The sequence below is a fragment of the Amblyraja radiata genome, chromosome 32 (assembly GCF_010909765.2).
Source record: "Amblyraja radiata isolate CabotCenter1 chromosome 32, sAmbRad1.1.pri, whole genome shotgun sequence".
Taxonomy (NCBI): domain Eukaryota; kingdom Metazoa; phylum Chordata; class Chondrichthyes; order Rajiformes; family Rajidae; genus Amblyraja; species Amblyraja radiata.
Genome location: NC_045987.1, coordinates 2,027,468 through 2,044,550, shown reverse-complemented (window position 1 = coordinate 2,044,550; position 17,083 = coordinate 2,027,468). Strand labels below are relative to the sequence as shown.

At 47.2% G+C, this 17,083-nt stretch overlaps 2 protein-coding genes across 3 annotated transcripts in view; one reads left to right on the top strand and one right to left on the bottom strand.

Moving 5' to 3' along the window:
• The first annotated feature begins 103 nt into the window (after nt 1–103).
• LOC116990791 lies at nt 104–9,670 on the top strand. Of its 2 annotated transcripts, none has more exons than XM_033048756.1 (8): nt 104–288; nt 790–921; nt 1,686–1,746; nt 4,096–4,145; nt 5,657–5,847; nt 6,983–7,051; nt 7,885–7,984; nt 9,358–9,670. In XM_033048756.1, exons 2-8 carry the CDS (start codon nt 806–808, stop codon nt 9,437–9,439), a joined length of 669 nt encoding a protein of 222 aa, XP_032904647.1. In that variant the 5' UTR covers nt 104–288; nt 790–805; the 3' UTR covers nt 9,440–9,670. The 2 variants fall into 2 exon arrangements, with proteins under 2 accessions (XP_032904647.1, XP_032904646.1); XM_033048755.1 differs by having other exon boundaries at nt 104–296.
• Nucleotides 9,671–15,457: 5,787 nt separating this feature from the next.
• Nucleotides 15,458–17,083, bottom strand: part of LOC116991021 (chloride intracellular channel protein 4-like) — a 16,558-nt gene continuing 14,932 nt past the window's right edge. Inside the window, exons 5-6 of the mRNA XM_033049301.1 lie at nt 16,818–16,981; nt 15,458–15,705 (exon numbers count right to left, since the gene is read on the bottom strand). Of these exons, the coding sequence (XP_032905192.1) occupies nt 15,544–15,705; nt 16,818–16,981 (326 nt within the window). The 3' untranslated portion in view covers nt 15,458–15,543. The remainder of the gene's footprint in view (nt 15,706–16,817; nt 16,982–17,083) is intronic.

Here is a 17,083-nt window from a genome sequence, read left to right as displayed (position 1 = left end):
CTCGACCCGAAACATCACCCATTCCTTCTCTCCAGAGATGCTGCCTGTCCCGCTGAGTTACTCCAGCATTTTAGTGCGTGTTTCAGTCTATCTTCACTGGTGAGAGGCTCATGTCTGCAGTACTCCCAATGCAGTAGATGGAGCTATGCAGCAAACCACTTACTGCCTTTTCCATTATTTCCTCCCTGGGTTTTATGCTTCCTCCTTTTGACCTGCGAGGAGCGGATTTGACAGCTCGCTGGTCAGGTGGTGGGAGCGGCGCTACACACTGGAAAACTGACAGAACAGGTGAACAAGTGAGACCAGCCACCTTTTAGAAACACTTTGCTGTAGAATGTCCCTGTGCAGCGTTTGCCCTCCAGTCTCCACCTCTCCACATTCTCCACCCCAGTCTGAAGAAGGGTCCGTACCCGAAAAGTCACCCATTCCTTCTCTCCAGAGATGCTGCCTGTCCCACTGAGTTACTCCAGCATTGTGTGCCTGGCTGCATCTTATCAATAGTTGCTGCAGAATTCACTTATACAGTGTTTACGGCAACGACTGAATGTATATTTCTCTCTTCCCTTCCCCGGGATCCCGACCTGAAATGTCACCTATCCATGTTATATAGTGTAGTCTGAAGAAGGGTTTCGGCCCGAAACGTTGCCAATTTCCTTCGCTCCATAGATGCTGCTGCACCCGCTGAGTTTCTCCAGCATTTCCCATCCATTCGCGGTTCTGTTCTATTGGAGGACTCGCTGTTGTGTTACTGCTTCAGTTTGACGGTCCTGTACTTTGGCATGTCTGCAGGTACAGCAACTGGAAGATGGACAACCAGGAGCTCCCTGCCTCCATCCGATCTCTTCACATCCACAGACACCCTCAGAACAACCAGAGATACTTCTGTTACACCCGCGTTAGTCCACGTGCCTTCGATCTCTGGTAAGAGGTGGCGGGGGTAATGGGGGGGGGGGGGGGGGGGGGGGGGCAGGAGAATGGGGTTGAGAGGGATCTATACATCAGCCTTGACTGAATGGCGGAGTAGACTCGATGTGCCGAATGGCCTAATTCTGCTCCCACCACTAATGCACTTATGAACTTTTCTGTTAGTAATTTACAAAGCATATCCACTGGCAAAAGTTGGCATTATTCAAGATTCTAGAAAATAGACAATAGGTGCAAGAGTAGGCCATTCGGCCCTTCGAGCCATTCAATGTGATCATTCTGATCCTACAACCCTATTTAAGTAAGTAAGTAAGTAAGTTTATTGGCCAAGTATTCACATACAAGGAATTTGCCTTGGCGCTCCGCCCACAAGTAACAACATGACATACAGTGACAGTTACGAATGACTCCAAAAACACTAAACATTAACAATAATAAAACATTAATGATAAAACACCATTGATCAAGCATGTGAACCAACAAAATATTTGTGGCCATTACTGTAGATTTATTGTGTAGGAATTTCTGCACCAGCTGTGCTACCATGGGCCTGTTTCTTTCTAACTGTGTTATGCAGCGATGTCCTAATTCTGCTCCTAGAACTCATGACAACCACGGAAGTCTTTAGAGTTTAGACTATAGAGATAGAGCGCGGAAACAGGCCCTTCGGCCCACCGAGTCCGCACCGACCAGCGATCAGAAGTTTCCTGAGTAACTCTGTGAGATGAGTTATTGACCGCAAATGCATCTTTCCTTCTCAGTGTTACCAATATTGTGGATGTCTGGAGCACAGCGTTCAGTCAACAAAAGCTGGAGGAACACGTAAGTGACAGGACCAGCCACAGGTCATCTATTAATGCTGAGGAAATGTGCTGGAAGGAACTGCAGAGACTGGCTTACACCGAAGATAGACACAAAATTGCAGGCAATTTTGGGCACCATATATGAGGAAGGATGTGCTGGCTCTGGAGAGAGTGCAGAGGAGGTTTACATGAATGATCCCAGGAATGAGTAGGTTCCGTTAACCTACGATGAGCGTTTGTCGGCACTGGGCCTGTACTCGCTGGAGTTTAGAAGAACGAGGGGGGACCTCATTGAAACGTACAGAATAGTGAAAGGGCTTGGATAGTGTGGATGTGGAGAGGTTGTTTCCACTAGTGGGAGAGTCTAGGACTAGAGGTCATAGCCTCAGAATTAAAGGATGTTCTATTAGGAAGGAGATGAAGAGAAGTTTATTTTGCCAGAGGGTGTTGAATCTGTGGAATTCTTTGCCACAGAAGACTGTGGAGGCCAAGTCAGTGGATATTTTTAAGGCAGAGATAGATAGATTCTTGATTAGTATGGGTCAGAGATTTTGGGGAGAAGGCAGGAGAATGGGGTTAGGAGGGACAGATAGATCTGCCATGAATGAATGGCGGAGTAGACGTGATGGGCCGAATGGCCTAATTCTTATCCTATCCCTTATGACAAAATGGTGGAGTAAATCAGTGGGACAAACAGCATCTTTAGTTTAGTTTAGAGATACAGTGCGGAAACAGGCCCTTCGGCCCACCGAGTCCGCGCCGCCCAGCGATCCCCGTACACTAACACTATCCTACACACACTAGGGACAATTTACAATTATACCAAGCAAATTAACCTACAAACCTGTATGTCTTTGGAGTGTGGGAGGAAACCGAAGATAGAAACATAGAAACATAGAAAATAGGTGCAGGAGTAGGCCATTCGGCCCTTTGAGCCTGCACCGCCATTCAATATGATCATGGCTGATCATCCAACTCAGTATCCTGTACCTGCCTTCTCTCCATACCCTCTGATCCCCTTAGCCACAAGGGCCACTTCTAACTCCCTCTTAAATATAGCCAATGAACTGGCCTCGACTACCCTCTGTGACAGAGAGTTCCAGAGATTCACCACTCTCTGTGTGAAAAAAGTTCTTCTCATCTCGGTTTTAAAGGATTTCCCCCTTATCCTTAAGCTGTGACCCCTTGTCCTGGACTTCCCTAACATCGGGAGCAATCTTCCTGCATCTAGCCTGTCCAACCCCTTAAGAAACATAGAAACATAGAAACATAGAAAATAGGTGCAGGAGTAGGCCATTCGGCCCTTCGAGCCTGCACCGCCATTCGATATGATCATGGCTGATCATCCAACTCAGTATCCCATCCCTGCCTTCTCTCCATACCCCCTGATCCCTTTAGCCACAAGGGCCACATCTAACTCCCTATAAATATAGCCAATGAAGTGGCCTCAACTACCTTCTGTGGCAGAGAATTCCAGAGATTCACCACTCTCTGTGTGAAAAATGTTTTCCTCATCCCGGTCCTAAAAGACTTCCCCCTTATCCTTAAACTGTGACCCCTTGTTATGGACTTCCCCAACATCAAGATCTCAGAGAAAACTCACGGGGAGAACGTACAAACTCCGTCCAGGCAACACCCGTAGTCAGGATGGAACCCGGGAGTCTGGCGCTGTGAGGCAGCAACTCTACCGCTGCGCCACTTCTGCAGACTTTTACGTTGTTTCGACAAGTTGGTTAAACTAAAGACATCATCGATCGGGACATTCTCAAAACTACAGGATTTGAAGAGTGGAAGAGGTACTGTATGTTGACTGAGAATTACTCCCCGGATAGAGTTGCTGCCTCAGAGCGCCAGATACCCGGGTTCGATCCTGACTACAGGTGCTGTCTCAACGGAGTTTGTACGTTCTCCCCATGACCAGCGTGGGTTTTCTCCGGGTGCTCCGGTTTCCTCCAATATCCCAATGACGTACAGGTTTGCAGGTTAATTGGCTTTGGTAAAAATTGTAAATTGTACCTAGAGTGCGTGGGATAGTATTAATGTATGGGGGGGTGATCACATGTCAGCCCGGACTCGATGGGCCTGTTTCCACGCTGTTTCTCTAACCTAAACTAAACAAAAGGGTTCAGATCTGAAACGTCACCCATCCTTTTTCTCCCGAGATGCTGCCTGACCCGCTGAGTTACTCCAGCGCTTTGTGTCTTATCTTTGGTGTAAACCAGCATCTGCAGTTCCTTCCTACACATAAATGTGTCCTGTTGTCCAACTCTAGTGTAATTCATCTTCACTATGATCTATGACTATTGGGCCATGTGTTGTACTTTTCCAAAGGTCCAGAAACATTATTCATTTTCTTTTTGTTCAACAGAAGTCTATGCATGGGATGAAAAACGCTGAAGAATACCATACCAGAACCAAGTGCGTACCCATTTCTCCAATTGGAAAAATAGAATGAAGACACTCTCGGAAAGTTCATAAGTTCATGACCAGAATTCGGCCCATCAAGTCTACGACACCATTCAATCATGGCTGATCTATCTCTCCCTCTCACCCCCATGAATGGGAGATGTTTGGAGGGATATGGGCCAAAGCCAGGTGGGACTAGTGTAGCTGGGACATGTTGGTCGGTGTGGGCAAGTTGGGCCAAAGGGCCTGTTTCCACGCTGTATCACTCAATGACTCTATCTATGACTCTGTAAGCCCTGACACCCGTACTAATCAAGCATCTGTCAATCTCAGCCTTAAAAATATCCACTGACTTGGTCTCCACAGCCGTCTGTGGCAATGAGTTCCACAGATTCACCACCCTCTGACTAAACACATTCATTCTCTTATCCTTCCTAAAGTAACGTCCTTTAATTCTGAGGCTGTGCCCTCTGGTCCTAGACTCTCCCACTAGTGGAAACATCCTCTCCACATCCACTCTATCCAAGCCTTTCACTATTTGGCAAATTTAAATGAGGTCACCCTTCATCCTTCTAAACTCCAGCGAGTACAGGCCCAGAGCCGTCAAACGCTCATCATATGTTAACCCACTCATTCCTGGGATCACTCGCGTAAACAATTTTGGGGGCAGTGTGATACCGATTCACGTGAAATCGGACTGGCGCAAAGGTTTACTAAACGTAACTCTTACGCAAGTCGGGGAGTGCATGATCCCAGAACTAATTCTGCTTCTCTTCACATGACGGTAGACAAAAAAGCTGGAGAAACTGAGTGGGTGCGGCAGCATCTATGGAGCGAAGGAAATAGGCAACATTTCGGGCCGAAACCCAAAGGAAATAGGTAACGTTTCGGGCCGAAACCCTTTGGGTTTCGGCCCGAAACGTTGCCTATTTCCTTTGCTCCATAGATGCTGCTGCACCCGATGAGTTTCTCCAGCATTTTTGTCCACCTTCGATTTTCCAGCATCTGCAGTTCCTTCTTAAACACATCTCTTCACATGATGTTAGTTCCAGACTTTCTCAAATTACTCTGCCAGGTATTTTTTTCAGTAACCCAGTCCGGCATACCTAACAAAGAAGTGGGCACAGAGGTAGGCAAGTTGGGCCGAAGGGCCTGTTTCCACACTGGAAGACTCTATAATTCCACCCTATCCCCTTATGCTAAATTACAAAACTCGTGCCTTGGACTCAAATAGTATCTGTGTGAAGTTGTCACACATGCAACCGCATAGTGAAGTTCTTTCTGCATATAGCACACATGCGGGCACTGTGTCGGCCCGTGCGCTTGATGTACTGGAGCAGTTCCTGCCAGCTCACTTCCCTCTCCTCCCCTCTCCTCTCCTCTCCCGGCCATCTTTGTGTCCCGGGGGCACCTCCTGCGGACATTCGGGCGGTTTCCCGTTCAAGCCCTCTGTCCTGGGCAGATGCGAGTTTGATGTTGCAAATCCCATTGCTCTGAACTGTCCCTTCCTTTCATCTCCACAGGGAGGCTTTCCACAAGGATGCGGTCAGCCTCACGGTTCTGGACAACACAATGATTCTCAAACTGAGCCAGGACGTGCTGGGCCTGGCCTTTGACCTCTACAAGCTGCCCGTGGCAGAGGCCAAGGTGGAACTACGGTCTGTGGTGTTTCACCTGGTGGATCATGTGCACCACCTGGAGAAGCAGGTGACAGGTAGGAAGGCGTGGCGGGCAGCTCAGGCACGGAAATCGCTATCAAAACATGGGGGGGGACACAATTTCTTGGCGGCTGCGAGCGCACACGCGAGGCTTCGGCCGTGGACCCTGTGGACGGTAACATCGGGAGCTGGCCTGGTTGGTGACCGTCTGCAAACTCCAGCAACAACAGCTTTGTCCGCCCCGAATCGTGGGGCTTGAATCGGCCCGTTCGCGGGGGCTTTCATCGGCCAACATCGGGAGCCTCGATCGCCTCAATTCAGCAGATTGATTGTAAACTGCGCCGGGCGCTGAAAGGCCCCACGAACGGGCCGATTCAGCCCTTAGAAAGCGTCTGATAAAGTCTGGATTACAAAACATGGGCGGGGATAGGCCTTGACATCTCAAAGCATGGGGGGACGTGTCCCACCCGTCCCCCCCCCCCCAGGATTTTCGCCCATGGGCGGGCGGGAGGAGGTGTGGGCAGCAGGTTAGTTTGAGGTGAGTTTAAGCTAAGTATAGTGAGTGAGTTTATACACAGTTTGTACCTTCTCCCCGTGACCTGCGTGGGTTTTCTCCGGGATCTCCGACACTCCCACACTCCAAGGATGTACAGGTTTGTAGGTTAATTGGCTTGGTGTAAATGTAACTTGACCCTAGTGTGTGTAGGGTAGTGTTAGTGTGCGGGGATCGATGGTCAGCGTGGACTCGGTGGGCCGAAGGGCCTGTTCCCACACTGTATCTCTGAGCTGAACTAAACTCAACTCTCTGCTCCGGCAGCTCGTTCCGTACACCCACCATTCTTTGGATGAAAAAAATACCCCTCGGGTTCCTATTAAATCTTTCTCCCCCTCACCCTTATACATATGTCCTCTGGGCCTCAAGGGTGAAGATAGACGCAAAATGCTGGCGTAACTCAGCGGGACAGGCATTAAAAGTGATTGATTTCAGCAAGTGACTCCGTAAATCAATTGCAAAGTCGTTAGAAGGGATTGGTTTGCATGCGTTGTTATGCAGCTCGATTGATGAGGATAAAGTTGTACCTACCCTTGGTTTAGAGTCTTTGGTTGAGTTGAGTGGAGAGATACAGGGTGTAAATGAGATGAGAGAGGGGATGGGGTGGAATTTACAAATCTCTGCTTTTATCTCTCCAGCGATGGAAGAAGCCGACGCCTCTAGCCCGGGGAAGAGGATGCCCTTCGCACACAGACTGTTCCAAACAGGTCAGATACGTCACGGTCGGAGTACCTCCACCATCATGGTGGCCACTCCCTCTTCTCCCCTCTCCCAACGGGCAACAAGGTACAGAAACGCGAAAACGCACATCTCCAGAGTCACGGACAGATTCTTCCCAGCGGTTATCAGCCAACTGAATCATCCTACCACAAACAGAGAGCATAGAAACATAGAAACATAGAAAATAGGTGCAGGAGGAGGCCATTTGGCCCTTCGAGCCAGCACCGCCATTCATTGTGCTCATGGCTGATCGTCCCCAATCAATAACCCGTGCCTGCCTTCTCCCCATATCCCTTGACTCCACTAGCCCCTAGAGCTCTATCTAACTCTCTCTTAAATCCATCCAGTGATTTGGCCTCCACTGCCCTCTATGGCAGGGAATTCCACAAATTCACAACTCTCTGGGTGAAAAAGGTTTTTCTCACCCCAGCCTTACATGGCCTCCCCTTTATTCTAAGCAGTCCTGAACCACTATCTACCTCATTGGAGACCCACATTGGGACTGTCTTTGATCGGACTTTAGTCAGAGGCTGGTGAACCTGTGGAATTCTTTGGCACAGAAGGCTGTGGAGGCCAAGTCAGTGGATATTTTTAAGGCAGAGATTCTTGATTAGTGCGGGTATCAGGGGTTATGGGGAGAAGGCAGGAGAATGGGGTTAGGAGGGAGAGATAGATCAGCCACGTTTGAATGGCGGAGGAGACTTGATGGGCTGAATGGCCTAATTCTGCTCCTATCACTTACGACCTTACGAACAATCTGCACACACATCACACGCCTCGTGCTTTTCCTGCGCTTATGGTCCCCTTCTCTGCTTCTTAGTGGACTTTGATTCCAAGATGAAGAATAATGATCCTGGATCTTCTCCAGTGGCCAGGAAGAGACTTGCAGGAGAGTCCCTGATAAATCCAGGCCGGAAGAGGTAAATGGTTCACGTTGTCTTTCAGCGCGACGGATCTCGCCAGTAGTTATCCCAGTAGTTCCAGGGTGGCACGGTGGCCCAGCGGTAGAGTTGCTGCCTCACAGCGCCAGAGACCCGGGTTCGATCCTAACTACGGGTGCTGTCTGTACGGAGTTTGCACGTTCTCCCCGTGACCTGCGTGGGTTTTCTCTGAGATCTCCGGTTCCCTCCCACACTCCAAAGACGTACAGGTGTGTAGGTTAATTGGCCTGGTGTAAATGCAAGTTGTGTAGGGTAGTGTTAGTGTGCGGGGATCGCTGGTCGGCGCGGACTCGGTGGGCCGAAGGGCCTGTTTCCGCGCTGTATAGAAACATAGAAACATAGAAATTAGGTGCAGGAGTAGGCCATTCGGCCCTTCGAGCCTGCACCGCCATTCAATATGATCATGGCTGATCATCCAACTCAGTATCCCGTACCTGCCTTCTCTCCATACCCTCTGATCCCCTTAGCCACAAGGGCCACATCTAACTCCCTCTTAAATATAGCCAATGAACTGGCCTCGACTACCCTCTGTGGCAGAGAGTTCCAGAGATTCACCACTCTCTGTGTGAAAAAATTTCTTCTCATCTCGGTTTTAAAGGATTTCCCCCTTATCCTTAAGCTGTGACCCCTTGTCCTGGACTTCCCCAACATCGGGAGCAATCTTCCTGCATCTAGCCTGTCCAACCCCTTAAGAATTTTGTAAGTTTCTATAAGATCCCCTCTCAATCTCCTAAATTCTAGAGAGTATAAACCAAGTCTATCCAGTCTTTCTTCATAAGACAGACCTGACATCCCAGGAATCAGTCTGGTGAACCTTCTCTGCACTCCCTCTATGGCAATAATGTCCTTCCTCAGATTTGGAGACCAAAACTGTACGCAATACTCCAGGTGTGGTCTCACCAAGACCCTGTACAACAGCAGTAGAACCTCCCTGCTCCTATACTCAAATCCTTTTTCTATGAAAGCTAACATACCATTCGCTTTCTTCACTGCCTGCTGCACCTGCATTCCCACTTTCAATGACTGGTGTACCATGACACCCAGGTCTCGCTGCATCTCCCCTTTTCCTAATCGGCCACCATTTAGATAATAGTCTGCTTTCCTGTTTTTGCCACCAAAATGGATAACCTCACATTTATCTCTTAACTAAAACTAAAACAAAACTAAAGAAAGTAGTTAAGGCCAGGACTGCATCTGTGTCTGTGAGATATAGGGCAGAGATTCAGGGGAGGGGGAGTTAATGTGTGGAATTTGACTCGGGATCAAGTGGGCGAGACCATTGCTGCCCTGGGCTGATACCGTGTTGAACCCTCTGTGTAATGGATACAAACCATCACTTCTCTTCTCTTCAGAACCAAGGCTCCCACTGGAGTGAGCTTCGAAGACAACAACCTTGATAACAACAGCCAGCAAAATGAATTGGATGAAGTATGATGGAAGGAATGGAAGATACTGGTTTACACCAAAGATAGACACAAAATGCTTGAGTGTCTATAGAGTCAACGGGTCATAGAGTGATGCAGAGTGAAACACAGGCCCTTCGGCCCAACTTGCCCACACCGGCCAACATGTCCCATCTACACTAGTCCCACCTGCCTGCGTTTGGCCCATATCCCTCTAAAGCTGCCTTATCCATGTACCTGTCTAAATGTTTCTTAAACATTGCGATAGTCCCAGCCTCAACTACCTCCTCTGGCAGCTCGTTCCATACACCCACCACCCATTGTGTGAAAAAGTTATCCTTCAGGTTCCTATTAAATCTTTTCCCCTTCACCTTAAACCCATGTCCTCTGGTTTTCGATTCCCCTACTCTGGGCAAGAGACTCTGTGCGTCTACTTGATCTATTCCTCTCACGAATTTATACACCTCTATAAGATCACCTGATAGAGATCACCTCTATAAGAGATTGAAGAAAGGTCTTGACCAAAAATAGGTCTTCACGTATTCCTTCTCTCCAGAGATGCTGCCTGACCCACTGAGTTACTCCAGCACTTTGTGTCCATCTTTCATGATGAAATGTGCTATATCGTAACTTATTTTTAAATCCCAAACATTGATCATGATTTTGCATCTTTAACAATGTTATTTAACACGGAATTTTAAATTAATTTAAAACTAAAATTATTGTTTTTACAAATGTAAGGATTTTATCAGGAATTTTTCATTAAATTTAAACTTAAAACAATTGTTTTTACACGATGCATTGGGTAAATGTCGAGACAGATTCACACAAGGGTTTGAGCTATATTTCAGGAAGAGTATACGATGGCTGGTATCAGGTGAAGGGGTGGTCGTGAAGTAGGGGGGGGGGGTGACAGGAGTGGGTGGGGGTGAGAAAGAGTAGTAGGGGAACACCTTATGGAATAATAAATGCAGGAGACCAGGGAATGGGATGAGGGGATGACTTATGGGTCTGTCCCACTTACGTGATTTTTTCGGCGACTGCCAGCACCCGCCATAGACGCAGCAGGTTGTTGAAAATATTCAACATGTTGAAAATCCAGCGGCGACCAGAAAAAGGTACGACTCTTTGGGCGACTACTCACGATCATATAGACGGCACCTCTCGACATGTCACCCGTAGTGTCGACTAAAACATCGACAAGTCGACTACAAAATTGCGTAAGTATGACAGGCTCTTGATGTAAACATCTAACCCCACATATCTCCCTTGAACTCTGTAGTTTAAAAGATTTAATGTCATGATACATACAATACATGCAAAATACTAATGGGAGAGTCTAGGACCAGAGGCCACAGCCTCAGAATTAAAGGACGTCCCTTTAGGATGCTGCCTGACCCGTATACGAGGAGGAATTCCATTAGTCAGAGGGTTGTGAATATGAGGAATTCATTGCCACAGAAGGTGATGGAGGCCAAGTCAGTGGATATTTTTAAGGCAGAGATAGATAGATTCTTGATTAGTATGAGTGTCGGGGCTATGGGGAGAAGGCAGGAGAATGGGGTTGAGAGGGAGAGATAGATCAGCCATGATTGAATGGCGGAGTAGACTTGATGGGCAAATGGGTTAATTCAGCTGTTAGCTCATGACATGAAAATACTTAAAATTACCTAAAAATGACAGTTTGCTACAGTTCAAGAGAAATTGCGGACATCAATATTTCTGTGTGTTGTTGCCACAAGCAAGTGGTTATAAAATAACGAGCAACTTCACACACCTGCAGAAAACACCACCTTCTTCATCTGTAGTCGCTCAAGGTTTTCAGACAGGAAGCAATATGTTTGTTGTGTAGGAAGGAACTGCAGATGCTGGTTGCCTGATAACAGCCGGGAAGAAACTGTCCCTGAATCTGGAGGTGTGCGTTTTCACACTTCTGTACCTTTTGCCTGAATCTTCTTACAAGCAAAGGTAGACACAAAAAGCTGGATGTAACTCAGCGGGTCAGGCAGCATCGCTGGAGAGAAGGAACGGGTGACGTTTAAAGTCGAGACCCTTCTTCAGACTGAGAGTCAGGGGAGAGGGAAACGAGAGATCTAGATGGTGATGCAGAGAGATAAAGAACAAATGAATGAAAGATATGCAAAATAAGTAAAACGCTGATAAAGGAAACTGGCCAATGTTAGCTGTGTGTTAAGTGAGAATTAGTACACACAATGAGACTCAACAAGACGACTTTGAAGCTGGAACGACTTGGGTGGGGGAGGGCCGGAGAGAGAGGGCATGCAAGGGTTACTTGAAGTTAGAGAAATCAATATTCATACGCAAGACATGAAATGCTGGAGTAACTGCTGGACAGGCAGCATCTCTGGAGAGAAGGGATGGGTGATGTTTCTGGTCGAGACCCTTCTTCAGACTGAGAGGAAGACAGAGAGATAAGGCAGGATAAGGTGTGAGAACGGGACATCAAAGGAGATGGGGCTCAAGGGAAAAGCAGAATAGTTCATTGTCGGCTCGGAGAAGGTGACAACGAGGCACACAGAAATAAAATGTAATCAGGAGGACAGTCAGACTGGTGGGTGAACTGGGAAGGGAGAGGGACGTTGAGAGGGGTTACTTGAAGTTAGAGAAGTCAATGTTCATACCGCTGGGGTGTAAGCTGCCCAAGCGAAATATGAGGTGCTGTTCCTCCAATTTGCGCTGGGCCTCACTGACAGTGGAGGAGGCCCAGGACAGAAAGGTCAGTGTGGGAATGGGAGGGGGAGTTAAAGTGTTTGGCAACAGGGAGATCAGGTAGGTCTAGGCGGACAGAGGGGTCAGTTACACCAGGTTATAACGGCAGGTTGTAAGTTGCTCAGAAGTGTTAGCCATGAATGAAATTGCACCAAGTGTCCTGGAGAGGGCGATGCTGAACAGCTGGATTGGATGTTGCCTCCACATCTGTTCAGCAGCTGTAATGTCACAGCCTTTCCAAAGACATACAAGTTTGTGGGCTAATTGGCTTCGGTGAAATTGTAAATTGTCCCTAGCGTGTAGGATAGTGCTAGTGTGCAGGTTCGCTGGTCAGCGCGGACCTGGTGGGTGAGTGTGGGAGGAAACTGGAGCACCCAGAGAAAACCCACACAGGTGACAGACAGGTGACACAGACAGCCCCCCTAGTCAGGATCGAACCCAGATCTCTGGCGCTGTAAGGCAGCAACTCTACCGCTGCGCCACCTTTTAATATAACTCCCTATAGTGTCACATGGAGAGAAAAGCTGTCAGCCATTTCCAAAGTATATTCTACTGTCAATTAATGAACAGTGACATATTCAAAGAAAAAGTCAGAAAGAAAAACTATCCCTTCGCTCCAGAGATGCTGCCTCACCCGCTGAGTTTCTCCAACATTTTTGCCTACCGTCGATTTTTCCAGCATCTGCAGTTCCTTCTTAAATAAAGAAAAAGTCATGTCGTTTATTCATAGTTTTTATTCAAGATATTATTTACAAGCATGCGACTCCATAACATTGAATTGAAATTGAAATAATTTAATTGCCACACAACCAAGGTCGGTGGTATTTGGGTTGGGTCAGTAATAATATACAAATCATTAGTCTGTTAAATATAGGGAAAAGTAACTTAAATACATAATGTTCCAGATTTAATTATCTAAAGAATACCATCTGAAGCAAAGCAATCTGAACATAATTGATGATGGAAGGGGAGGGGATTTTTAATGCAACAATTAGTGTCGGCACGGTGGCGCAGAAGGGGAGTTGCTGCCTTACAACGTGGAGATATCTACAGGGCCCAATAAACCTACAGTTGAAGCAGGTAAGATTCAGCTTACAACCCAGCGGTATGAATATTGATTCCTCTGACTTCAAGTAACCCTTGTATCCCCTCGTGGATGATCACATCGAATGGCGGTGCTGGCTCGAAGGACCGAATGGACTACTCCTGTACCTATTGTCTCTCTAAGTCCTTCCCCACCCAAGTCGTTGTCTCAGCTTCAAAGTTGTCTTGTCGAGTCTCATTGTCTGTAACTGGTTTTCACCTGGAGCATAGCTATCAATGGCCTGTTTCTCTCTGGATCCCTCATTTCCCTCTCCCTTGACTCTCAGTCTGAAGAAGGGCCTCGACCCAAAACGTCAACTATTCCTTTTCTCCAGTGATGTTGTCTGACCCGTAGTTACTCCAGCTTTTTTTTCTTCTATCTAAGATTCAGATGGATATGGGTCAAACACAGGCAAATCAGACAGGTTTAAATGAGTCTCTGAAGAGGTCTGAAGAAGGGTTTCGGCCCAAAACGTCGCCTATTTCCTTCGCTCCATAGATGCTGCTGCACCCGCTGAGTTTCCCCAGCAATTTTGTGTACCTTCGATATTCCAGCATCTGCAGTTCCTTTTTGAACACAAGGTTTAAATGAGTATTTGGTCGGCATAGGTGAGTTGATGGGATGTTTCTCTGTGGTATGACTCGTGTATATATATAGGTGCCTGACGGTTATTATGGACAGGGTGGGTTGAAGGGTCTGTTTCTGTGCTGTAAGACTGAGTATATTTGTAACGGTTCAGTTCTGTTTAGTTTATTGTCACGTGTACGGAGGTACAGTGAAAAGCTTTTGTTGCGTGCTAACCAGTCAGCGGAAAGACAATACATGATTACAATCGAGCCGTCCACAGTGTACAGATACATGATATGGGAATAACGTTTAGTGCAAGGTCCGATCAAGGATAGTCTGAGGGTCACCAAAGAGGTAGATAGTAGTTCAGCATTGCTCTCTGGTTGTGGTAGGATGGTTGCATGAAATAGTGAATATATAGGTTATATATTTCACTTTAACCTAATTCAGCTTGTACTTTATTGTGTTTGTACATACACAAGAAGCCTGAAACCTAGTACAAGTATTAAAACATATTTATTTTTGATTAAACCTATTGCAGATTTTACCCTTGATTAACGGGTGGCACGGTGGCGCAGGAGTAGTGTTGCTGCCTTGCAGTACTTGCAGCGCCAGAGACGCGGTTCGATCCCGACTATGGGCGCTGTCTGTACGGAGTTTGTACGTTCTCCCTGTGACCTAGATCCTTCCACACTCCAAAGGCGTACAGGTTTGAAGGATAATCAGCTTGGTGTAAATGTAAATTGTCCCTAGTGTGAGTAGGATAGTGTTAGTGTACGGGGATCGCTGGTCGGTGTGGACTCGGTGGGCCGATGGGCCTGTTTCCGCGCTGTATCTCTAAACTAAACTAAAAAGTGAAGACAATTTTCCTAATTTTGGTTCATTTCTACCAATCCATCTCTGAGATGGGACTTCAAGAATGTCTTAACGGTTCACAGGATTCTCCAGAACTGAACAGCTTTCTTTATCCTTCAAAGCTTATTTTCTCATTAAATTAAAATCTCAACTTTCCACAGGTGTGTAATTCTAGATTATTTTGTTTTAAAAATTTCATTGTTTTTACATTGTTGGAAAGGTGAGTCGGTTATTAATTAAGTTAGAGGGTGGTTAAGTTATTGTTTGTCCAGGAGGCCAGACTACAGAGTTAGTTTCAGCTCATTCGAAACTTTGTCTGAAAAGACAAAGTCCAAAGATAATTTTGTCAAAGAATTCTGTGAAAGCAGTACTGTGTGGAGTTGAGACGGATGGCACGTTTTACCACAGCCTTTCACTTCCAACCCCCTCATCCACGAGATTGTTTGATTAGAGATTGCATTGTTACAGCATAGTTTCTCTAACAAGGTAGACACAAAAACCTGGAGTAACTCAGCGGGACAAGCAGCATCTCTGGAGAGAAGGAATGGGTGGCGTTTCGGGTCTTTAACAGTCTGGAGTGGGTCTCGACCCGAAATGTCACCCACTCCTTCTCTCCAGAGACGCTGCCTGTCCCGCTGAGTTACTCCAGCATGTTGCGTCTATCTTCGGTGTGAACCGGCACCTGCAGTTCCTTCCAACACTCTCCAACTAGGAGTCCCCTTGGGGACCTGGATGTCTAACAGGCCACGGTTCCCCGTTTAGAATTGATGTCCAGTTCGTGTTGTGAGAGTCGTAAATAAGAATGCTGCTTGATACTTTAAAGCTTGATACCTCTAATTATCAGCATAAACGAGGCCCATGACAGGAGTTAATCTCTGACCCACCTCTGGAAACCAAATCTATACCAATCTTTTAACAACATGTTTATATGCCAGTTTAATTTCCTCTTCATTCGGGCAAGTGTTCACATACTCTTCACGTTTCTCCGCATTTTTCAGATACCGACACAAGCCTGCCAGCTGGTCAGGGATAGTAAAATTCCGATAATGCCGGCATACAACCTGTTAAGAAACGATATAATTGGTGGTATCGGCAGCATAACTACATAGTATATAAACTCTATATGGATACCTTGACTTGCAGCCAGTCAAGGGCCTGTCCCACTTGGTGATGTTTTTTGGTGACTGCCGGCTTCATATCAGTGTCGCCAAAACATTTCAAAACCCAGCGGCGACAAAAAAAATGTTGCGACATTTGAGGAGACATCGCGCATCAATACGTCATCACGCCGCACATTTTTCGGCGACCTGATACGTCAGTCAATGTAGCCGGCAGTCGCCGTATAATCGCCAAGTGGGACAGGCCCTTCACACCCTCCCACTGTATACAGCTTAGGGTCACGGAACACGGACACAAGCAGAGGTTTCTTTATGTTGTTTCATTCAAGGCCTGGATAGAGTGGATGTGGAGAGCAAAGATCCTACAGCGGAGCAAGATAGATCACTCGATGAAAAAGACATAGTACGGTCATGGGCAGATTCACGGGTGATTTTCGGCCCCATTTCCGTAACCGGCTTCCGTCTCCGCACCAAAGGTCCCGCAGCGGAGCAAAGATACTAGTGCGGAGCCGGAAGCCAGTTACGGAAACATCCTCGTAAAAATAAAAGTTATTTGGGAAAAATCTTCTCATTTTCAGAATTATAATTTATTAACACAAACTGTTCCCCCGCAACGTTGATTACACTGCGGGTCGGGTCGGGTCGGGTTACTGAAATGGATGGAAAAAAGGCCCACGTTCCGCTCCGTTGCGTACTACACGCCAGCCCATTGCATTTAGAAGGAGTGGTCTATCTTGCTCCGCCAATGGGATCTTTGGTGAAGAGGATGTCTCCACTAGTGGGAGAGCCTAGACCAGGGGGCAGGGGACTACCATGAGGGAGGGGGAAGAAGAATGGGCGAGCTGGCGCGCGGGGAGGGGGGGGGGGATTTGTGACTGTGTACGCGCTCTTCATTGGCGACTATTGCACACCTTGGCAAGGTACGCAAACACTGTGACTTGTCACATGTGGCAATAAAGTTTTCATTCATTCTAGTTTTCATTCCGATGGAGCCAGCCACACAAGCATGGTTCAGATCTCACAGGGAAATGCTCAATGCTTGAGATGCAACTCACCTGAACAATGTGGAGTTTGGGCAGGAGGTTGCAGTCAGCCAGGGTTAGATCATTCCCATCCAGGAATAACCTTGATGAAGGGCGGGTACTGTCTTCATCGGGCAGGGCCGTGTTCAGGTACTCATCCAGCTTCAGAAGTGCTTTCAGAAACACCTTCTCCAAAGCTAAACAGAGGAAGCCATCAATACAATGTCTGGACAAGAAGCTGGAGGAACTCAGCGGGATAGGCAGCATCTCTGGAGAGAAGGAATGGGTGACGTTTCGGG